The sequence below is a fragment of the Lepus europaeus genome, chromosome 15 (genome assembly GCF_033115175.1).
Source record: "Lepus europaeus isolate LE1 chromosome 15, mLepTim1.pri, whole genome shotgun sequence".
Lineage (NCBI taxonomy): Eukaryota > Metazoa > Chordata > Mammalia > Lagomorpha > Leporidae > Lepus > Lepus europaeus.
Genome location: NC_084841.1, coordinates 42183809 through 42208188, shown reverse-complemented (window position 1 = coordinate 42208188; position 24380 = coordinate 42183809). Strand labels below are relative to the sequence as shown.

The 24380-nt window shown below is 44.1% G+C and overlaps 1 protein-coding gene across 1 annotated transcript in view; it reads left to right on the top strand.

Moving 5' to 3' along the window:
* Nucleotides 1–7715: 7715 nt before the first annotated feature.
* Nucleotides 7716–24380, top strand: part of LOC133774237 (chondroitin sulfate proteoglycan 4-like) — a 79639-nt gene continuing 62974 nt past the window's right edge. The window contains exons 1-4 of the mRNA XM_062211898.1: nt 7716–7794; nt 15864–16027; nt 16450–20007; nt 21868–22338. Of these exons, the coding sequence (XP_062067882.1) occupies nt 7716–7794; nt 15864–16027; nt 16450–20007; nt 21868–22338 (4272 nt within the window). The remainder of the gene's footprint in view (nt 7795–15863; nt 16028–16449; nt 20008–21867; nt 22339–24380) is intronic.

Here is a 24380-nt window from a genome sequence, read left to right as displayed (position 1 = left end):
ATAATAAAAAAAACCTGGTACTGGTACAAAAACAGATGGCTAGACCAATGGAACAGAATAGAAATGCCAGAAATCAATCTAAGCATCTACAGCCAACTTATATTTGACAAAGGAGTTAAAACCAATCCCTGGATCAAGGACAGTCTCTTCAACAAATGGTGCTGGGAAAACTGGATTTCCACATGTAGAAGTATGAAGCAAGATGCCTACCTTACACCTTACACAAAAATCCATTTAAAACGGATTAAAGACCTAAATCTATGACCTGATACCATCAAATTATTAGAGAACATAGGGGAAACCCTGCAAGAAATTGGCACAGGCAAAGAGTTCTTAGAAAAGACCCCAGAGGCACAGGCAGTCAACACCAAAATTAACAAATGAGATTATATCAAATTGAGAAGCTTCTATACTGCAAAAGAAACATTCAGGAAAGTGAAGAGGCAACCAACAGAATGGGAGAAATTATTTGCAAACTATGCAACTGATAAAGGATTAATAACCAGAATCTACAAAGAGGTCAAGAAACTCCACAACAACAAAACAAACAACCCAGTTAAGAAATGGACCAAGGACATAAACAGATATTTTTCAAAAGAGGAAATCCAAATGGCCAACAGATACATGAAAAAATGCGTAGGATCATTAGCCATTAGAAAAATGCAAATCAAAACCATCAAGAGGTTTCACCTCACCCTCCCCCCGCCCCGTTAGAATGGCTTTCATACAGAAATCAACAAACAACAAATGCTAGCAAGGATGTGGGGGAAAAGGCACCCTAATCCACTGTTGGTGGGAATGTAAACTCATACAGCCACTGTGGAAGATAGTTTGGAGATATATCAGAAATCTGCCTATAGACCTACCATATGACTCAACTGTCCCACTCCTGGGAATTTACCCAAGGGAAATGAAATCAGCAAATAAAAGAGTTATCTGCACCCCTATGTTTATTGCAGCTCAATTCACAATAGCGAAGACATGGAATCAACCTAAATGTCCCTGATCTGTGAGAACTAATAGAACAGCTAAAAGAAATTCTGTAGAACTGAAATTGACACTATGAGAAGCAATTACTTGAAGAGCCCTTGTCTCAACTGTTGAGGAACTGTTTTTTTTTCTTCACACTATTTTTTCTATTCTTAACAGAGTTAATTATATATGTATAAAGTCAATCGAAATTGATATCAGTAAAAAGAGTAGTAAAAAGAGAGGCAGTTTATAGTTGGCAACTATAAAGCTTTAAATTTCTGCACACATTCCTAAAGACTTACTTCTAAGGGTACAGTTTAAAAACTTGCCATGGGATCCCAAATCTCATTAAGCTGGGTAGTAAAAGTGCCGTCTTAAGTCTCAAAGTGATCAGATTAAGTGTCAAAGTGATCAGATTAAGTGTTAAAGTGATCATATAGATAGGATTAAGTGTTAAAGAGATCATATAAATAAGATCAAGTGTCTAATAATAGATAGAATTAAAAAGGAGAGAACTTTCCAACATGGGAAGCAGTCCACACAGCAGACTCAGTATGAAAATTGCTTTGAAAAGCACTCTGACCTCAGAATCAGAGGCATTCAGGTTTGGCTGAAAAGCCCATGAGAGAATTTCAGGCATGGAAATCCAAGACACTGTGGCAAAAAATGTCCTACATAAAAGATCTCTGTGAGTGAGATCTCAGTGGAAAGAAGTTACCATCAAAGAAGAATGTACTTTCCTCTGAAGGGAGGAGAGAACTTCCACTTTGCTTATGGCCTTGTCTAAATACTGAAAGAATTTTTGGATTCAAAAGGCTTCCATAGCCTTAGTAGCTCATGTCAAGAGCCTCAGGTGATCACCGGTGTCATACATATGAGCGTTAATTGTTAAATTAACAATAGGAGTCACTGTGCACTTACTTCCCATGCAGGACTTATGTCCTCAATGAGTTGTACTATACGAGTTAACTGTAAAATTTGTTCCCAGTATGTGTGTTTGTGTGTGTGTATGTATGCACAAATTGTTGAAATCTTAGTATAGAGTTGGTCTTCTGTGTATAAAGTTAATCGAAAATGAATCTTAATGGAAAATGGGACTTGGAATGGGAGAGGGAGGAGGAGGTGGAGTGGGAGTAGAGGTGGAAGGGTGGGTGTGGTGGGAAGAATCACTATATTCCTCAAGTTGTACTTATGAAATTTGTACTTTTTAAATAAATGGTTTCTTTGGGGAAAAAAAAATCCTGGCTCCTGGTTTCAACTTGGCCCAACCCTGGCTGTTGTGGTCATTCGGGGAGTGAATCAGCAGATGGAAGATCTCTCTCTCTCTCTGTGTATCTCTCCTTCTTTCTCTGTAACTCTGACTTTCAAAGAAGCAAATAAATAAATAAATCTTAAACAAAAAAGAAATAGCCTTAGAGTCACCATATATAATGGGTATATACATACATAATGGATATATAGACTCAGCATACACAACAGGTATAAACAGTGGGGGTAAATACAACCAAGCTTCTTGCTTTCTTGTTATTCTAGAACCATCTGAACTGCTAGGTAAATTGGCTGGAGACCACATTTAATCCTTGAAGCATTTAATTGATAAATTAGGACTAATTTAAAGAGGAGCAGCAAATGCTGCTCTACAGGGAGGTTATTCTCAGCCCACTCTTTTAGACAATTTGACCAATTTTTCTAAGTTAAAACCCCAAGTTCATAAGTAATCATCCCTTGGTGTATAAAGACATCTAAACATTTCAAGTTTCTCTGTGTGCCAATTAAAATAGCTCCATTGAAAGGGTGGAACTGTCCAGATGATAATGACAATGATAATGAATTAGAATGGTGAGATGCTGAACCTGAAGGAAGTTTATAGATCAGTTAACCACCCTCTCAAATTATGGGTAAGAAACTGAGGCTGGTGTAGAACATGACTTGCCACACATTTAGGACCAGAGCTATGACCCTCACCTATCCACCTGGCCCTGGGTGCTTTGGTCCCAAGAAAACCAGCACTACCATGGGGAGTTGAAGAATGCTGCTTATTACTATGACAACAGGAGTAGTCTTTAGCAGTATATGTGGCTAAGTCCATGGAAAGAAAATACAACATTCCTCCATCGTGAAGGAAAGATAAGAACTGGCTCATTCTCAGGGATGTGGACTTAGCTAGTCATGCTCAGAGGGTGGCAGGAAACCCATGGGCTTGGTTGCCTCCCAAGCATAACAGTGTCCAGTGAGTTCTTACGATGAGCCAGGCACCAAGTTCAACACTCTGTCCTCACACGTGTGCTAAACCACACAGGCTGGATATGGGATCAGCCTGATGATCTTTATTTCACAGACAAGGAAACAGTTGGGACGTTTGAGTGATTTTTGTTGAAGGACACATACCAACGTCACTTACTAGTATGTGCGCTAGAATTGCACTAGTCTTTCAAGTCACCAAGCCAGTGTTCTTAGCCAGAGATGACATTTGAATACAGCCCCCTGTGGGAGACATTGGTGACAGCATAAGCCTCTCTGGGGTATCTTATTCTGTGCTGCCTGTAATTTTTGATTTCTGTGGATACTGGGTCAGTCTGCACTGAATGGGCCTCTCAGCTCCAGGCAGACCCTATCAAAGGCTGTACCTCTAGCACTTTGGTTGGACAGAGTCAGCTCGGTGTGGGGTCAGTTTATGCCTAGAAAACACATTCCTCATGGAGAGACTTTCCATTTGATTAGAAATGACCTAGAATGCTACAGCTGGAACTATTATAGTAATTTAGTGTGAGTGCCCCATATTGGAGAACAGACAGAAGTCCAGCTGGAAATGGCAGGAAATCAGAGTGGCTAAGAGTAATAGATTTGTACAGAACCTGGGAAACGGAATTCTTTTTGGCTGGTTCCCCTATTAGTTGCTTGTCAGCCAGTTGATTCTTCATTCCTGTTTTTATTCTTTTTAAATTTTTTATAGATTTATTTATTTGAAAGGCAGATTAATAGAGAGACAGGAACACACATACAGACACACAGACACACACACACACAGAAAGAGAGACAAAGAAAGAGAGAGAACGTCTACCAATTGGTTCACTTCCAAATGGCTACAACAGCCAGTTCTGGGCAAGGACAAGGCCAGGAGCCAGGAACTCCATCTGGGCCTCCCACATGGGTGGCAGAGGCTCAAGAACTTAGGTCATCTTCCACTGCCTTCCCAGGTGCATTAACAGGAAGCTGGATTGGCAGCTGGGACTCAAGCTGACACTTCAATATAGGGGATGCTGGCATTATAAGCAGTGGCTTAACTGGTTGCACTGCAACACTGGCCCCTACTTCCTCATTTCTTGCTTGTTGGTCAGACACTGATCAACTGCACAACATTTTTGAGACTGGGAAGGTGGCAAGGATACAAAGGAACTAAAAGACAAGTGCACTGAGGAGAGGGGCTGGACTCTTAAAGGTGGCTTTAAGAGTTCTTGCCAGGGGTCTAGGCTCTTCAAGCTGCTCTGAAATCCTGTTCTCATTTAGTCTGAAGCTAAAGAACTGATGAGGTGGGCCTTACAACCTAGAGAGGAGGAGAAGTTGTATAAAATGAGGGAGTTGGATTCCTCTACATTAGGCGCAAAGCCATCACTGATATCAGTGAACTTTCTCTGACCCTCTAGCTCCAGTCTGGTACAAACTCAACCAATCGTCACAGCGCTGAGTGAGGTAGGAGCTGTCCTGCCCATTTTGCTGGGAAGCTACAATGCAGCAGCAGTGTTTTCAAGGCCCAGAGAGGACAAGAGATTTGCCCTTGGGCACTGAGGGGAGTCTGCCATGCAAAGCCACTGGCCAGGTTCTTAGCTACAACACTGCCGCTTCTAGATCAGTCTCAGAATCTCCATCTAATCCCAATATGTCTTTGGTTTTGAGACTGAACATGGAGAAGAGGCTCCTATAAGTCCCCACATTAATGCGCAGATGACCACTGTGGGAAACTGTACCTCCATCCATTAGGGAGCTCTTTAGAATTCACCTTGACGTTGTCCCACCCCCAAGTGCAGAGGTTTGGATATGCATTCATTGGCTCTGTTCCATCAATGGTTGAGGCCTACTCCTGTGAGCAGGTCCTGGCTGGAGACAACCAAAAGACATAAGGAAGTCATGTGTACCAAGGGAATCTCAACTGAAGATAGACAGTGTTCTTGACACTCATGCCAGGGTCCACCCCCAGTCAGCTGGATCTCTATGCCTCATCTCAGGGACTACAAGTGTGTGGTCTATAGGACATAAACTATAAGGAAAGGCAAATCATGCTCAGATTAAAGTTGAGAGGGTTCTTTTGGTTGTAAGGAATGGAAGCCAACTTGAGCCAGTGTGGGTTAAAATGGAACATGACTGCATCATGTGATCAAATCTCAGAAAAGACCAAGGTAAGCTGGTCTCAGGGATGAGTGGAGATGGCAGGGCCCAGGCCCATGCAGCAAATCTGCCGCACCTGCTCTCTCCTGACTGTAGGCTAGTACCTTTGAAAAAGCAGAGGGCTTGGCTACCTCCAGCTCCTGCTTCTCCAGAGAGGGGCAGACTGTCTTAGATGTCTTCCATGGCAGTCTGCAAACAGGAACTGACTAGCTGTGCTTGGGTCAAGTGCCCAGCAAATATCATTAAAGTAGATGCCAGCTCCTACTTTGCACACAAGGTGGGTTTGGGGCGTGGAGGAGGGGGTGAGGTTTCCAGGAGAATGGAGAACTGCTGGGTAGACTTAACTGTGTCTGCCCAGAAGTGGAACAGTGGCCTCATATTATCTGCTGAAGAAAAAGGACAAAATTTGATTCTCTGCTCCACCACACTAGAAGAGGAAATGAAGGCATCATTAATTTCATTAGGACTGTTAGGTAGGAAGTCAGATATGAGCTTATGTGTGTGTGACAAAGGCCTAAAGAGTTGACATCTAGGTCCAGCATATGCATTTAAAAGTCATCCCAATAACCTTCCAGGGGCAGCCCAGTATCTGCATTTCAAATATGCATCCTGCCCTGCCCTTCTACCCAATAACCATCTTTCCTCTAAGGCTCCTCTAAGGCGGGGCGATGCCAGCCAGGCTTCCCCCTGTCTGATAACTTCAGGGGGAAAACTCAGATAGGAATTTTTCTATTTACATCCAAGAAGTCCTTTGTTCCAAGAGGAGCACAGATGGGGAGGCAAGACCCATCCCCTTAAAAACCCCCGTCCTCAACCGGACTGAGCGCTCAGCCCTCTGCCTCTCTGCTGAGCCGCCCACCTGGCCTGCCCAGGTGTACTCTCAACCATGTAACCTCGCTCTCCCCCAGTCTGAGCGACTGGGCACTCTCAGGTCCTGTCTAGAGAGGTGCCTATCTGTTCTTACAGATGTCCCTATCCTAATAAACCTTGCTATTTGCTTTCCACTTACTCTGTCTCATGCCTGAATTCTTTCCTGAATTCTTTCTTGCGTGAAGACAAGAACCCTGCCATTCTATGGTAACAGGAACAAAATACCACTTGCATTGATTGTCCTTGTAGCACATGCATTGACATTTTAATCAACATCAATGTTGCAGAGAACAAGGCTAAAAAAAAAAAAAAAAAAAAAAAAAAAAAAAAAAAAAAAAAAAAAGCAGCCCAGAGAAGCTGATTCTAGAAGGATCTGGTTCTTCTTGGCCAAATCCTGTCCCCTTAAAAATTTTTATTGTATCTGAAAGGTGGGGGGTGGGGGGGAAAGGGGGAGAGAGAGAGAGAGAGAGAGAGGTATCTGAAAGGCAGGGAGAGAGAGAGAGCGAGAGAGCACGCAACCATCTGTTGGTTCACTGGTCCATTGCCTGAAACAGCCAAGGCTGGGCCAGGCCCAAGCCAGGAGCCCAGAACCTCCAAGTATGGGTGGCAGAGACCCAAGTATTTCTGCCATCACCTGCCATCCTGTGCACTAGCAGGAAGCTGAATCCAAGCAAAGGAGCCTGGGAATAACCAGGCAAGCCCAAATGGGATGCGGGAGTCCCAAGTCAGGCCTCAAACCCTGTCTCTTAGGCTCCACTTGGGTGGGTTTGCTCCAGCACTCTCAGTCCCAGGTGGGGCTGTCCCTCTCTATGATCACGTGCCAAAAGTCAGGCAGCGACCCCCACCACAGGGGACTCTAGGATGTTGATGAGTTCTTCTGATAGTTGCGCCAAGGATTTAGTGAACTAATTTGGGGTCCATACTTTAAACAACCAACCAAAGTAAAAGCTCCCATTTGAGAAGAAAGGATTAGGCCACCTATCCCCTTTATTTCTTACTCCTCTGCAGGTACTTCGCGGTGCCTAGGCACCAGGCAGACCCTGGGGATACAGCAACAATAAACAAAGTTGTCTCCTCTCCTAAAACTCACCCTGGTCAGGGCAGCCGCTGCCCTCGGGGGTTCCGGCCCCTCTGGGAGCCCCCTCCTGCCAGTCCTCCAGCCGGCCCACCCTACTCTGGGTTTGTCCCAATCACCCGCTAGCACACGCCACCAGACCCCACCACAGGTGCCCTGCCCCTTTGGCGCCTGCCTGCGCGCTGGAGCCCCCCAGGCAGCCCCTTTGGATTTCTGGGTGGAAAAGGCCCGGCCTGCTCCGCAGGTCCCAGAGGGAGGCCTTGCGCTTGATGGGGCCCAACAGCTGCAGGTTGTAAAAAGCTCTCCCCGCCCCGGCCCAGCCCCTGAGCCGTTGGGGGCGGCGCCCCCTTGCCCAGCTCCGAGCCCGGGCGGCCGGCGGAGGAGCCGGCGCAGGTAGCTAGGCCGCCGCGGCGGGATGGGGCGGCCCGGGGCCCGGCGCCTCGGCCTGCTCACCGCCTGCCTGGGGCTCTGCGCGGCGCGCGCGGCGCTCGGAGGTACGCGCCCCAAACTTCCCTTCCCTTCCGCGTCGCCAACCCCAGCCGACCGCGCGGAGAGGGTGGGCGAGCGGTGACGAGGCGCGGGGCAGGGACGCCTTCGGAGCTCTGGGGACTCTGCGGACCGCGGCCGCCCCGACTGTGGCTCTCTGGCCGGACGGTCCTGACTGGGGGCGGACGGGGGAGGAGACTGCGGGGCCCTGCGCTGTGGCCTCGGCGCCGCGGCGGAAAACTTCCAGCTCCGAGGCGGCTGCGGCCGGCTCCTCCGGGCCCAGGGCCTGTGCCACTGCTGCGCCCTCTGCCTCCAGGGTTAGGAGTTCTCGGGCCGACGTCCTGGTGGCGCTGGGAGGAGCAGAATGCAAGATACCTGCTGGCTTCCCTTGGATCCTTTTGGCTTCTGCCCCTTCGCCAGCTCAGGCCGGGATTACTCGCCTGCACGTGACCAGCACGGCCTTGGGGGTGAAATTCTTTGGTGACTGGGCCGTTGTCCTGGGCGTATTTAGGTAGACTCGCGAATTGAAGTTTCTTATGCAGGGTGCAGACTTTAGGGAAGGCGAATGAGTACCTAATCATTTATACTTTTTAACAGATTGAGCCCAGTACTTGGGCCTTCCTTCCCTCTAGGGCTCTTTGGAATTGGATTCAGTTCAACAAAAGGTCAAGGCCTTGTGTCTCTGTAGTGTTTGGATTGTGCTGATTAGTTGCTTCTGTTGTAGGCATAAACAAATACGGATGCTCCGCGCATTATAATGGGGTTTCTCCTCCTCTTCCACCTCCCCCCAGCCCATCGTAAATTGGAAAAATCGCAAGTCAGAAATGCATTTAATCTACCTCACCTCGGGTATCAGCTCATAGCTGAGCAGGGCCTGACGCGGTACACTGCGGCCTGTTGCTCCTTGTGATTTCCTGGCTCATCCCGAGCTGGAGGGGCAGTTATCGTTCCATATATTGCTGGCCTAGGAAAAGACCAGACTTCAAAATTTGAAGTATGGTTTGTGCTGCATGCAAATGTATGGCTCTTTGTACCCCTGCGGACTGGGAGAGAATGTGTGTTGAGCCACTGTCAAGGCCAGGGCTGCCTGTAGCACACTGCTGCCTGTAGAGCCTGGTGCCAGGAGTAGCTCACAGGAGAGGACTCCTCACTCTTCCCCTGGCCAGGGTGGGGGAGGGTTCCAGGTCTGTTCCCAGCTCTGTACCTTCCTTCCTGGCTCCTCCTGTCCCCAAGGTTCTGTGTGGTTGCAGGGTGGATTGGACAGGGAACTGGAGTGACTATGACTTGGGGAAGGCAGGTAGGAGTTGGAGGCCCGGGAGATTTGGGAGGGCAGTGAATGGGCTTGATGGACAGAGTGGTTGGTTATAGGTAAGGAGCCAGAGATCCAAATGGTCAGTGTGGGGTGGTGGGAAGCCCATGGCTTTGGAGTCAGGTGGATTTCAGTTTCAGTCTGGATGCTGGCGTATATTCGCACAGTGACCTCAGGGAAGTCATTTGACTTTGTGTAACATTGAGACAATAACAGCACCTTCAGAGAGGCTTACCTAAATCGATATAACAGCTGTGGGTCACTCAATAAATGCTCATTTTAGTCCGTTTTGCATTCCTTTCCACCCCATCTGTGCAATTAACTCGGGTAAGAGTCAATGGGCTAGGTATCCATTTAGGGGTAAAAGAATGTGTTCAATGAGAATAAAGGATTCCACAGGATACACTTCAACATACACAGTGTGTGTTTCCATTGCTCCGATTGCATGACAAATATTGGATACTGGAGTCCTACCAAAACCTACTGTGTATACTTCAGGTGGAAGGAATATTTCCTTGAGTAGCCAGATGTATGACTTCAGTTGGGTTTCTTCCTTATCTTTGTGATTCAGGCTGTTGAATTGAAGAATTGAATTGCCAGAGGCTTGGGTGAGCTCTGCTGGCTGTCTGTAAAGGACACAGAGTGGTCAGTTATTGTCTTGACAAGTCTCACCACTTTGGGAAGCCACCCTTGGTTGAGTTTCTTGATCTCTTTATATTTGGTTATTAATCCTTTACCAGTGGCATAGTTTGTAAATAATTTCTCCCATTCTGTCGGTTGCCTCTTCACTTTCCTGAATGTTTCTTTTGCAGTATAGAAGCTTCTCAATTTGATATAATCTCATTTGTTAATTTTGGCTTTGATTGTCTGTGCCTCTGGGGTCTTTTCCAAGAACTCTGCCTATGCCAATGTCTTGCTGGGTTTCCCCTATGTTCTCTAATAATTTGATGGTATCAGGTCATAGATTTAGGTCTTTAATCCGTTTTAAATGGATTTTTGTGTAAGGTGTAAGGTAGGGATCTTGTTTCATACTTCTGCATGTGGAAATCCAGTTTTCCCAGCACCATTTGTTGAAGAGATTGTCTTGCTCCAAGGATTGGTTTTAGCTCCTTTGTCAAAGATAAGTTGGTTGTAGATGCTTAGATTGATTTCTGGAGTTTCTGTTCTGTTCCATTGGTCTATCCATCTGTTTTTGTACCAGTACCAGGCTGTTCTGATTTTAACTGCCCTATAGTATGTCATGAAATCTGGTATTGTGATGCCTCTGCCTTTATTTTTGTTGTATAAAAATAAACTTTTAGGGGCAGGCACTGTGGCGTAGCGGTAAAGCCACCATCTGCAGTGCCGGCAGCCCATATGGGCTCCGGTTGAGTCCCAGCTGCTTCTCTTCTGATCCAGCTGTCTCCTATGGCCTGGGAAAGCCATAGAAGATCGTCCAAGTGCTTGAGCCTCTGAACCTGCATGGGAGACCTGGAGGAAGCTTCTGGTTCCTGGCTTTGAATTGGCTCAGTTTCTGCCATTGGAGCCATTTGGGGAGTGAACCAGTGGATGGAAGACCTTTCCCTCCCTCCCTCCTCCTATCTCTCTGTCTCTCTCTCTGCTTCTCTGTAACTCTGCCTTTCAAATAAATAAATAAATCTTTAAAAAATAAATTTATATACTTAAGGCACCTGTGGTATGTATTTAAATAAAGGCAATACATAAAATGGTATACTATAAAAATTACAGAGTATTACATAATGAAAAGGTAATTCTAATTTTCAGTGAAAGCTAACAGTTCTGAAATATTTTCAAAACACTTGGGCCATCTTCCACAGCCATCCTAGGCACATTAGCAGAGAGCTGGGTTGGAAGTGGAATAGTTAGAACTTGAACCAGTGCCCATATGGGATACCATGTTGTAGGCAGCACTTTAACCCCTTATATCACAATGCAGGCTGCAGAGTCCAAACTCTTTGAGTTTTTTCAAGGCCATCATCTATTAGGTGCCTACTGTGTACCAGGCACTGTTCTAGGCACTGAGAATTAGGTAGTAATTCCAACTAACAAAGACTTCTGACCTCATAATTTTACATTCTATTGGGGATAGTATAGTATTGGGGCCAAGTGATAACCAAGAAAGCAAATTAAGAAGGTATGTAGTGATTACAATAAGGGTCTTGAAAAGTACTTGTATATGTGCATTTGTGTGCATTTATTTCATACAGAAAGTACCTTCCAGGCTTATGCAAGAATGTTCAAAACAGCTTTATAATGGCCAAAAGATTGGAACTAGAAATGTCCATCGGCCGAAGAATGGTTAGATGAATTGTAGTATATCCAGATAAAATGTACTATTCAGCAGTGACAGGTAGGAGCTACTGATACAGGCAGCAACACAGGTGCATTTCAAAGGTACTATGATGAATGAAAGAAGGAAGACACACCAGAGAATCAATACGGTATTGCATTTACATGAATTCAAAGAGATGCAAAACTTCTCTGCAGTGAACTGCATCAGGACAGTGGTTGCCCGAGTAGCCAGCCTCTGGCATGTGCACATTTGTGTGTATTACCCAGAAGGCTCAGAGAATCCCTTTCAGAGGCACAGGCAGCATCTGTCCTCTGCTTGTCCCGTCGCCCTCATGCTACTCCTGCCTCAGCCAGGCTGTCATACTTCGTGCTGTGCCCAGCCAGACTAGGCTTTCAGTTCACCCTTCTCCTTTCTCTCCTGTCTTTTCTCTCTCCACTACCTCTCTGTTTCACCCGCCAGGTCTTCCCAGAAGCCCTAGCTTTGACTGAGACCCTTCTCTCTTGATGAGGCAAAGTGTTTCTGGTGTGGCCCACATTTCCCAGTTAATCAAGCAGCTGTAGTGGATGAGCATTCTTTAACGTAAATTATCGGATCCTCAGCACCAAATAAAACACAAGGCCTCATTTGTGCACAGAATAACCTGTGTGTGGGATCTATCACTTACCTCTGCCTCGGAGAGACAGTTTGTAGCTGGATTGCTCCCTCCCTCACAACCCCAATTGACAACAAAGGAGCTTCTAGTGTATCAAATTGCTTTTAAGATTTATTTATTGAGGCCAGTGTTTTGGAGTAGCAGGTAAAGCCACCATCTGCAGTGCTGGCATCCCATATGGGTGCCGGTTCTTGTCCTGGCTGCTCCACTTTTGATCCAGCTCTCTGCTATGGCCTGGGAAAGCAGTAGAAGATGACCCAAGTGCTTGGGCCACTGCACCCACATGTGAGACCTGGATGAAGCTCCTGGCTTTGGATCAGCCCAGCTCCAGCCATTGCGGCTAATTAGGGAGTGAACCAGCGGATGGAAGACTCTCTCTCTCTCTCTCTCTCTACCTATCCTTCTTTCTCTGTGTAACTCTGACTTTCAAATAAATAAACAAATCTTTAAAAAATCACTTAAAAATATTTATTTATTTTCTTATAAGTTAGAATTACAGAGAGAGAATGTGAGAGAGAACATGAGCTTCCAATCACTGGTTCATTCTCCGAATAGCCACAATGGCCAGGCCTGGGCCAAGCCAGAGCCAGGAGCTTCATCCGGGTCTCACACGTGGGTGCAAGCACTTGGGCCATACTCCACTGCTTTTTCAGGCCATTAATAGGGAGCTGGGTCATAAGTGGAGCAGCCCGGACTCAAACCAGCACACATATGGGATGCCAGTGCTGTAGACAGCAGCTTAACCCGCTGTGCCACAATGCCGACCCCTATTGCACCAGCTTTCTAACATCACCTAGGTGTACTCTTCTTCCCAAGCTGCTTTCTCCTGCAGGCCCCTTTATTTGGTTAATTCTGTGTCTTCAAGTCTTGATAATATCTGGCACATGGTAGGTGATCCATAAATAGTAAACAAAATTAAAAAGAAAGCACAAAACCAAAATCAAACAACAAAGCCAGAAAGATGTATTTTGGAAGAAGGAATGAGAACCACTTCTAGGGTGCATATAATGAATAAAATAATCTTCCTCCTGTGAGAAATTACAGAGCAATATCAATGTTTGCCTTCCACAAAGCAGTATCTTATGAACCTTGCTGCCAAGCTCGCTCTTCACTCATGCCTTTTATTTAAGTGCACAAAACCAGAAAGCCATCTCTGATTTTTGTTCAACTTGATTTGTTTCACAAATACTGAAATCACACCTTCTCCTTTAGTAGAGGTTGGGAGTGACTTTTTTTTTTTTTTACAAGCCAACTTGTGTTTCTATCATTTCTTTAGTGTTATTTGGAGATAACTAGTAGGGGTTGCAAAAGGTGGGATCAACTTGGACATACATGAAGTTATGAACTGGCTTTAGGTTGTCAAACCAGAAGTTTTTAATGTTCTTTGTTTTTTTTCTTGAGGCAATGGAAATTTCTGGCCACCAACTGGGATAGGAGTTGATTTAGTGCCAAAGAGGTGAAATGTGGGAAAATATAAGGATATTGTTTATTAATGTTGCTTAGTCATTCTCCCCAGTTGATTTCATGATTCAAAAACCATTTCCTGGTTTTGAAAACTTAACAATACCACCTTCAAGTCAATCAAAAATTGGGGTGAGGGAGTTCAGTAATAAGACACCCATGAGGATAAACCCAGATAGGGTTCATAATTGCTTGTATTAACTTTAAAAACTTTGGCTGTACATTCTGGTTTTATGGCATTTAATTATTAAGGGCACTTATGAATATCAGAGTCTGTGGCAACTCTATTCATCTGTGTATTAGCTTCATATCTTGATTAAAATACTGGAATGATGGTTGGAAATGTTTGATTTTTATCCTAACTTTGTTTCTAACTGTTGACTTTGTACAAGTTCCTAAGCTTCTACGGATCTGATTTTACTCAAGTATAGAATGAGAAATCTGTTTAATTTGGTTCAGTAAGCACTTGCAGCTATCTGTTTTAGGTCAGATCCCTGAAAGAAAGAGAGAGAGTCCAAGACAGGGATTCTTTTGCAAGTGAACCATTGAGTAATTTTTCCCAGGAGGCAATATAAGAAGTGAAGGAAGCAGACTATGGCAGGAAAGCCAAGCAAAGATGTGGTTTCAGCTGATGTAACATCAGCTTGATTGGCTATGGAGCATATTTGTCAAAAAAGAGTTCCATGTATTTTATAGATCTGCTTCCATCAGTCATTGGCTGTGGGTTACCATACAGGGTAGGGACTGACTATATTGGAACTTCTCGTTAAGGCAATTCGTCAGCTGAAGGATGGGTGCATCAGCCCATTAAAGGGCTCTAAGTGAGGCAGAGTCTGTTACACCATCTGTGTGCCTACCATTGTGCTAAGTACTAAAGAGAAAAAGATGCAAAAGATATGTCTTAAGAAATTCAAGGAAAATTAGTGTGGAAGATGCATACAGAAATAGTTATTTCAATACAGCATGGTAAGTGCTAGAATAAAGAAATATGCAGAATGTTGTAGGAACAGAGAGGAGAGGCAGATATTATAGTTTGAGTTCCCAAAAGCAGTGTCTGAGATGGAGAGGAACATGAAGGCTTCCTTATAGAGTACTCATGGGTCAACACCTGAGGATAAGAAAGGTAGAGAAGAGAAGAGGAGGAGGATGGATTGAAAGAAATGGAAGTCCAGTAATATGGTCTCAATGGAAGCCACAGCTGGGCGTGAGGAGGAGTTTTGAAGATGAGAGAGCTGTCTCCTAGCCTCATATCTTGCTAGCAACAAGGGTACGAAGTCCTTCATTCCTGAAGGAGGATCAGAGTGGTCTGTCAGTATCACAGTGTCCTCCACAGTCTTCCTCTTAGACCACTGAGATTCCCTTCTTCATGTAAATTCTGGCAGCCGAGCCTGGGTGATGATCTTCGTGTTACTCCATATCCTTTGAAGATCCTCTTACACTAAATTGGCATCTCTGCTGCTCTCAATGGCATCCTGATGTTATCACTTTAACTTTTATTCATGAGTGGTTTGACCCTTTGTCAACATGCTCATCTGAGGCAAGGGTGACTGCCTAGAAAGTTACCAGAGGCATTCAAGAGGGTGAACTTGGACATCGAACACATTCTTTGTATCCTCATTGTCCAAGAATATTTCAACTGCTCCTGATGGTTCAGTTACACTGACAAATTAGGGACAGTCTTTGCCTGCACATTGCTTGATATAAGAACAAATGGTGAGAAGTGCCTTTCAAATAAAAAGAATCTTGCTATTGCTAGTGAAAGAATTAAACTGAGAACTTTGACACCATAACCTAGATTTATGGGAACAGGAGTACAGTTCCTTAAGTGGGTCACTGAGAGTGGAAAATGAGGTCATCTTGACCTAGCCCCTTGGTTCTCAGACCCATATACCTCCTAGAGACAGCATTGTGAAAAGATCTTTGATTTAAAGATACCTTGTGTCCTGGAGGATGTAACCCTGGAGGGATAAGGTATTGCCTCTGGCTTGGTGATTTCATGTATCTTCATCAGGCCATTCCAGCACTCTAATGGGCCGGGACTGGTGGTATATTAGGTACTAGGAACCATGGATCCTGTGGTCTTGGTAGCATTCTTGGGTGGATGGAGAAGTTGAGCTGCAGTCTTAGAGAAACCTCTTGAGAGTTCTGAATAGGGAATGAGCTGTTCCTTAGTTGGGGTGAGAGTATACTGAGCCTTATACACTTGTGCTGGATCTGTGGTCCATCCTTGGAAGCAGGTGTGGGCTTAGCAAGGCAGCTTTCTTCATCAGAGACAGTCTCTTTGGGGGATGATACTATAAGATAGAATAGTCACTCTGTAGTAAGATTTACTAACTTATACTCATTTCTTATTTCCCCCCAGCTTCTTTTTATGGCGAAAGCTATGTAAAGCTCAACATCCTAGAAAGTACCTCTGAGCTATCTCTTCAATTCAAATTTCAAACCAGCAAACCACAGGGATTGCTTTTTCTTGCAGCTGGGAAAAGTGACTATTGTATACTAGAACTTCTATCAGGAACCTTACGGGTATGATTTTTAAACATCTTTGAAATATATAAGCATTTGATTACTGGAGAGAAAAACAGTAAAAATGAAAGGGAACAAAATAGCTATATAGTTGGTGACAGTTGTTTCATTACAATAAAATGATATGCCATCTGTGTAGGTTAGGATCTTTTCCAGTGTTACCAGCTTGTCTTAAATATTCTGAATCTAAGATTTTCCGACTTCAATATAAGACCAGTTGCATGATATGGTTGGCTTAAGCTATGTATGTGTGTTAAAATGTTATATTGACCCTTAAAAATGTTCAAGTATTATATGTTAATCTAAAAATAAATATAAAAAATAGTCCATCTGAATATGTGGGAAGAGTTTTCATGTAAAAGTCTCCCCCCCCCAACACTATGAGATTAGATTAACTAATTATGATTTTTTTTCTCTTTCAGGTGAGAGTGAATTTGGGTGCAGGTGAACAAGTGCTCCTTTCTGAACAAAGACTTAACATGGATGACTTGGTTTGGCATTTGGTGGAACTGTACTGTGTTAAGGATAATATTTCCTTGATCATTGACAAACATTACAAGACAACTGAGCAAATAGCTGGTGGGATGCCTAGGCTGAGCTTTCAACACGGAATCTACATAGGAGGCCATGGGGGACTTAATGTTCCTTACGTCAATGGAGAGTTTCCCAATTTTCGTGGCTGTATGGAGGATGTAATATTTAACCAGAGGGAGATCCTTAAGTCCCTTAGATCTTACCCTGGTTTTAAGAAGGTCTATGAGGTGTCGCTAGGATGCAGTGATGAGTTTTTTGCAGGGCAGGACGAAGCCATCAATTTCTTTAGCTCCAGATCCTATGTTACTTTTCCAGAATGGAAGGTGCAAAGGGAAGGATTATTGGAATTTGCTTTGCAAAGTGGAACTCAGCAAGCCTTGCTTTTATTTCAGTCAGGCAGAGAGGGAGATTTTGTTGCTTTGGAAATACACGAAGGCCTACTGAAGGCTCATGTTGGAAGGGGTACGAGTAAAGCACAGCTTTCTTCTTCTTGTGTAGTTAATGACAACAAGTGGCATGTTATTCAACTCAAATTTATGGGAAGGTATCTAGACCTAATGGTAGATAAGCAAGGAGAAAGGACTTTGCTGCCTTTGCAAAGCAAACCATTTGTATCTGAGGGCCCCCTCTTCCTGGGAGGTCTTGATAACCGAATGCGGGAAGAAGCAAAGAGGTTAGAACTTGCCTCCATACCCAGGAAATCTGCTCGGGGAATCTCTTTTAAAGGGTGCTTAAGAGGCTTGGAAATCAACTCAGAAAAGAGAGCCTTAAGGGACGCCCTTGTTTCCAAAGATATTTCAGCTGGGTGTAAAAGTAGCATAAACCCTTCCCTAACAACAATGGAAAACCTGCTGCAGTCAGAAGTTTCCTGTTCCACTGCCATCCCTGAGACTACCAAAGCTTCCCTTCAAGATGAAATAAACCATTTCTTGCTTTTGAATAACTTAGAGGTCCAAGAAGGTGGACAAGCCTTACTGGAACAAAAGCATATCAGGTTAAACGTGGAGTTCGAAGATCTGGGTCTCTATCATTCTCAAATACTCTTCAAGATTGAGGAAATGCCCACTCATGGGTTCCTTCAATTAGATGTTTCACCTGAGCAGAATATGGAGAAGGCTTTTACTATGTTAGATTTGTGGCAAGGAAAAGTTTGGTATGTCCATGATGGCTCAGAAGAATCTACAGATCATTTCACATTTTCCATCTCTTCCAAAAGCAAGAAGGAAATGCCATTGTATCTGCAAGATCATGCTCCACATGTGTTTCACATTACTGTCCTACCAGTAAATGACCCCCCGTACCTTAAGCTCCCCGAAGGAAACTTGCTTCTCCTGTTTGAAAATTCTAGGAAACGAGTGACCCCTGATGTAATACACGTGTCAGACCCTGACACAGACTCTTTGAGTCTCAGTTTTTCAGTTCTTGGTAACTTCAATTCAGATGCTGGATTTTTAGAAAATGCCAGTGATCGTGGGAAAGCCATTAGTGGTTTTACACAGAAAGATTTAAGAGATGGCAACATTTTCTACGTGCACAGGGGTCATCGAAACTCTCGGATTGTTCTGAGAGCAAGTGATGGAGAGCTGGTGAGCAATACAGTGGTGTTGCGGGTGATGGCTGTTCCTTGGGACTTTGAAGTGGCCAATAGAACTGGTGTGGTTGTACAACAGGGTGGCACTGTCCTGATTACACGGAGTAACTTGTCAGTAGTGGTTAATGGTCAACCGCCTGAGATGCAGACCCGCTACGAGATCACTCGTCCACCTCAATTTGGCCAGGTTCAGCGGCAGGGATCAAATGGGGAGTGGAAACACGTTAGCACCTTTTCTCAGCATGCCATTGATCGGAGTCGGGTCCGCTATTGTAGTACAGTCAAAGAATTGCAGCTTGAAAATGTTACGGATTATTTTAAGTTTAAAGTTAACGTGGAAGGAAAAGTCAATGAAGAGCTGATGTTTCCTGTGACCATTCAATGGCTGAAGTTTATGCTTCTGAAAAATGTTCCTCTAGAGATCACTCAAAAAAACAAGCAAGTATTGAGTTCTAATCATTTGCAGGCTGCAACAGAGGGGGTGGAAGTAGCTGAGGAGGGACTACATTTTAAGTTACTGACCCCACCTACGAAAGGGAAATTGCTACTTGGCGATAAAGTTCTAAAAACAAACTCAATCTTCAGCCAAAGAGATATTACAGATGCTAAGATAAGTTATGAACCTCAGGAGAGGCCCAAGGAAGATTCTCAAGACAATTTTAGGTTTTTGATTATTGCAAAACACATAGAATCAAAAGATTACACCTTCAGAATAAACTTTAAAGCAGATAAGGTGCACATTATTTTAACCAACAAAGAATTACTTGTAAAAGAAGGAGAAGGGAAAGTAATCACAAAATCAGAATTATTTGTTCAAACCTTAGACAATCAAATCTTCCAATATAAAATCACCAAGAGTCCTCAACATGGGAAATTGAAACTAATTAGCTTTACAGATTCTCTAGAAAACAGTGACAATGTCACTGCTTTCACTGATCAAGACATTGTGGGTGAACGGCTGATGTATGTTCATGATGACTCTGAGACCCAGTATGATGAATTCTTCATTGTGGCTTCCACCAAAGGTCCAGACCAAGAGGAAGTGGTCGGGGATCTTGACTCAGAGCCTTTGTCTACAGAAATCCAAGTCACCATCTCTGTTGAGTTAAAGAATGATGAGAAGCCAGTGCGCGTGGTGGATAAGGTTTTTCATGTTGTGCGGAATGGCCAGCGCTTGTTGACACAGGAGGATCTCTGTTACCATGACCCTGACTTAGATTTTGATGACGGGCAGTTGCTGTATACTCGGCGAGGCATCCCAAATGGGGATTTGGTACAAGCCAGTGACCCCACTCAGAAACTCTACAAGTTCAGGCAAGAGGACCTGCGGGAAGGGCATGTGCTCTTCAAACACTGGGGTGCAGACTCGGCTCGCTTTGTGCTATTTGTGACAGATGGTGTCCATTATACATCGTCCCTTCTCGAGGTCAGTGCATCAGACCCTTATGTGCAGGTGGCCAACAACACAGGGCTGCTTGTGCAGAGAGGACAAGAGGGCAGTGTCACAGCAGCCAACCTGAGTGTCACCACAAACCAGGATGTCAGAACGGACCACGAGGTTGAATTTCACATCGTGCAGCCCCCAAAGCATGGCACAGTCCTAGTCAACAAGACTGTGTCCCACTCATTTTCCCAGCATGACTTGAAGCAAGGATATGTGATTTATAGGCATGATGGCAGTGGTGACTTCGATGTGTTCAACCTAACAGTGAAAGTCAAAGATGTCTACTTAGAAGTGAGAGTTTATGTTCAAGTATGCTTGGACGGCTACCAACATCACACCCACATTCTGCAGAGAAAGACCCTTGTAGTTGAAGAAGGGAAACCAGTAAAACTGAGTAGAGGAAGGTTCCAGGTAGGTATTTGTCCTACACATCAAGTGCTTTCTTTCCCAGAACTCACAAGTTATGTGTTTACTTCTGGAAGCTCTCTTGATATCAGGAGTAATTTTATTTTAAAGAAAAATATAAATGCTATTGAGAAGATAATGATTTTGATACCACCAATTTTCTACACTTGATATTAGCCAAAAGGCTGAGAAGCAATGATACTACCAATTTTCTTACAATTGGAAATGGAATATAAGCAATACTCAGCTTTATTTTAAAGCTGCCTTTGCATGTGCAAATATGTGCATGTGTTTAGTATGAACTGGGAATAAGAAAGGGAAGTAAATACAAGGAGGCTTAAAAAATCTTCATGAAAAATATACATTATCTTTTAATTCTGTTTTTCTTTTTTTTTAAAGATTTATTTTATTTATTGGAAAGACAGGGTTACAGAGAGGTCAAGACAGAGAGGTCTTCCATCTGCTGGTTCACTCTCCAGATGGCCCCAACGGCCAGAGCTGTGCCAATCTGAAGCCAGGAGCCAGGAGTTTCTTCCGGGTCTCCCACATGGGTGCAGGGGCCCAAGGACTTGAGCCGTCTTCTACTGCTATCCCAGGCCATAGCAGAGAGCTGGATGGGAAGAGGAGCAGCCAGGGCTAGAACCAGCGCCCATGTGGAATGCCGGCATTTCAGGCCAGGGCATTAACCTGCTGTGCCACAGCGCCAGCCCCTTAATTCTGTTTTTCATTAATTTTTTGGAGCCCCCTCTTATTATGGTACATTAAGAGATCTTTGTTTTTTTTTTTTAATTATTTATTCATAGCAGCTCTGCCAATATGTGATTGAGTTACATTCATGATGTGATGAGGCTGGGTACAAAAATTTAGAATGATTTAACAAACAGAAAAAGGATTTCTTAAGTGGCAGATAGTGTAATATAACACAGTTTACTTCCTAAGTTCTGATTGTGGTTTTGTTTAGTTGAAATTGATGATAAAACTGGCCTAGAACAGTGGAATGCCAGACGTGAGACCAGAGCTGCCTGGTCTCCTGGGGCTCCTACTTTGAGGCTTCCAGCAAAGTCCTGTTAATCAGAACTAGAAGAGGGTGTTCTTTTTACGATGATTCTCTACAGGATATGGGATGTGTATGTTCTAATTTTTGAGAATTGGCCACAAATGCAGTCTATTCAGAATCTACCCTCAGGACCTCAAACAAATTTGCTTGTTTACTAAATGCAAGCAATAGCTTCCAGTGGAAAAGAATTCAAATTAGAGTGGGTTTAGTAAATAATGTGATTTGATTAAGGAAACGTGGAGCCCACCAGCTTTTCTCAATATTTTTTCAAGAACTTAGAGAGTTTATATTTAAGTTTCACCACAAGGGGGCATGCACAATTCAGTGACTGTAAAGCAGAAGCAGTCGGTTTTGAGGTGGGTTTTGCTGAATCCATAAAATAAATAAGTATGGAAAATGCTGAGCTAGTTAAATTGGGGAGGAAAAAGCTCCCCTTTAAGAACTTGCCATTTTAATGACTCAACTGCTGCTGCTTCTACCATCTTTTATTCCTTTTCCTTTTACCATTTAATTTCTGTCATTCCCAATTTCCTGAGTCCTGGGTATTTTGCTATTGTGAACAATGCTTTGTTAATATATTAGAAGCTACTCAGTTGTTGTTGACTGTTATTCTTCTGTGACTTGGGCTCATGTTTAAAATATTGGGATGGGCACCAAAAGAGATCCTGGCTCAAACTGCATGTCAAGCCCTGGTTGTACCTTAAGTCTTTTGTGGATATTAATAGAAAGGATTTAGGTTCATCAACAGTATTGACTCCCACATTTATGAATGTGTTCCTCTTTTTGTGTCTGTTGTGTGTGGACTCAAGGCTGGGAATGAAGATAATTTTCCTTCAGAGGCAATGTTCATAGTCAGAACTCCGCCCATGCATGGATTCCTCCAAAAGTCCATACCAGAAGAAGGCAGCTTGAACACAGAAGAGCGGTCCCCCTTGGTTTTCACACAACAGGATGTCAATGCTGGCCATATCCTCTATGTCCAGACAGTGCCTGGCCAACAACAAGACCGTATCTCCCTGGATGTGATGACTGGTTCCCAAGTTGTGAGTGCAGTGGAGATCCTGGTGGACGTTGTCCCTAAGTGGATTCCCCTGGAGGTGCAGAACTTCACAGTTCAAGAAGGTGGCTCCAAAGCACTCCTGCAAGACCATCTCAAAATTCCAAGCCAATATTTTGAGGGACTTGACTGTGAATTTGTTCTACTTGAACCACCAAAGCATGGTTATATTGAAAGTTCTGATTTACCAAGAATAAAGCTAATGAAATTTACGAGGAAACAGGTAATAACTTTCAGTTGATATGTTGGAGTATGTTAGGTAAGAGAAAGAAAAATTGGCTACCTATCACTTAGGCTTATGACTTTTGCGAAGTGGGGGATCTTGGAAGGTTTCTAGTTCAACCACTCATCAGGTGCTGGAACCTCCACAAGCCAGCCACTGCTTAGATGTCCTCAGTGATGGAGAACTTAACTCCTTTTTGAGATGGGCCCTTCTAGTTTAAATACACTATGATTGTTAGAGTTTTTTTTTTTTTTTTTTTTTTTTTCAGACTGAGCTGAAATATGCTACTTGGAGACTTCTAGTTGTGGTAACCCACAGAACGAATCATACCTTCTTTCATGAAAACCCTTTAAATATTTGAAGGGAAAGGCTGTCAAATTCCCTTGGACTTTTGTCTTCTTCAGATTAAATTATAATCCTTCTGCTTACAGGCCATGGGTTTCCTCCACCACTCTGACTTCTTAATTCTAGATGAGTAACACATTGTCACTGCCCCTCTCTGGAATCTCAGGATAGCGCCAGATACTAAACCCACTTCATGCTCTCATCACTGATGGAGGGTTTTTTCTTTCTTTTCTTCTGTCATGCAACTTATAGATGCTGGCAGACTCTCTGTCATCCCCTGTGCTAAGCATAGGGGGTATTAATAGCCAGAAATGGCCCAGTCCCTGCAATCAGGGAGGTGGATTGTCTGCCAGTCTGGCATCCCACCAGCATAACCAGTGCTAACCCTCAGATACCGTCAGCTTTCTTTGCCTTGGCTTAGAATGGTATCATTGGCCAGCGCCGTGGCTCAATAGGCTAATCCTCCGCCTAGCGGCGCCGGCACACCAGGTTCTAGTCCCGATCGGGGCATCGATCCTGTCCCGGTTGCCCCTCTTCCAGGCCAGCTCTCTGCTGTGGCCAGGGAGTGCAGTGGAGGGTGGCCCAAGTGCTTGGGCCCTGCACCCCAAGGGAGACCAGGAGAAGCACCTGGCTCCTGCCATTGGATCAGCGCGGTGCGCCGGCAGCAGCGCGCCTACCGCGGCGGCCATTGGAGGGTGAACCAACGGCAAAAGGAAGACCTTTCTCTCTCTATCTCACTGTTCACTCTGCCTGTCAAAAAAAAAAAAAAAAAAGAATGGTATCATTGTCAGACTTACTTTGCTGTCTTTTGAATACAAGAATAATTTTCTTATTTTTTTCCATTTTTGGAAAGTAGCTTGCAGATTCCCATCACTTCTTCCTAAGCCATTAGAATACATAATCTTCAGGTTGGAACTGTTAACCACCACCTCTTATATTTGAATGTATTTGTCTCATCAGCTGAGAACACACATGTAGCTTGCTTAATCTTGTTTCTAAGAATTTCAGTGCATGTACTGATTTAATCATTCTAATAAAAGTACTTGTTTGGAGTTATTGGGTGGAGTTACCCTGGCAAGTAAAACATTCCTCAGCCTTAGGGCTAGAGTTGTGGCGTAGGGGGTAAAGCTGTCAGCTATGACACCAGCATCTCCTATGGGTGCTGGTTCAAGTCTTGGCTGTTCCACTTATCCAGCTCCCTGCTAATGCACCTGGGAAAGCTGCAGAAGCTGGTCCAAGTCCTTGGACCCCTGCACACATGTGGGAGACCTGGATGAAACTCCTGGCTCTGGGCTTTGGCCCAGCCCAGCCTTGGCCATTGTGGCCATTTGAGGAATGGACCAGTGGATGAATATCTCTCTGTCTCCTCTTTACCCCAGGCCATAACTCTGCCTTTCAAATAAATACAATAAATCTTTAAAAAATATATTCCTTGCTCTCAAGAAATGTGGTGGAAGAAGCAGGATCATCAGCTGTAATGTAAAGTGTACTCCTCTTGCTTCTCACACGGTGTTTTGACAATGGTGCTCTGATATATCTGATTGTGATTAAAGAGCATAAGCAGCCTTCCTAGGGTGAAGAGTGTTTAAGCTAGACTTTGAGAGAGAAAGAGAGCAGGGAGATACCAGGAGGAGGAAACAGAAAAAAGCAATGGCAAACAAAGGGAACAGTATGGCCAAGGGCCTAGCAGCATTCTC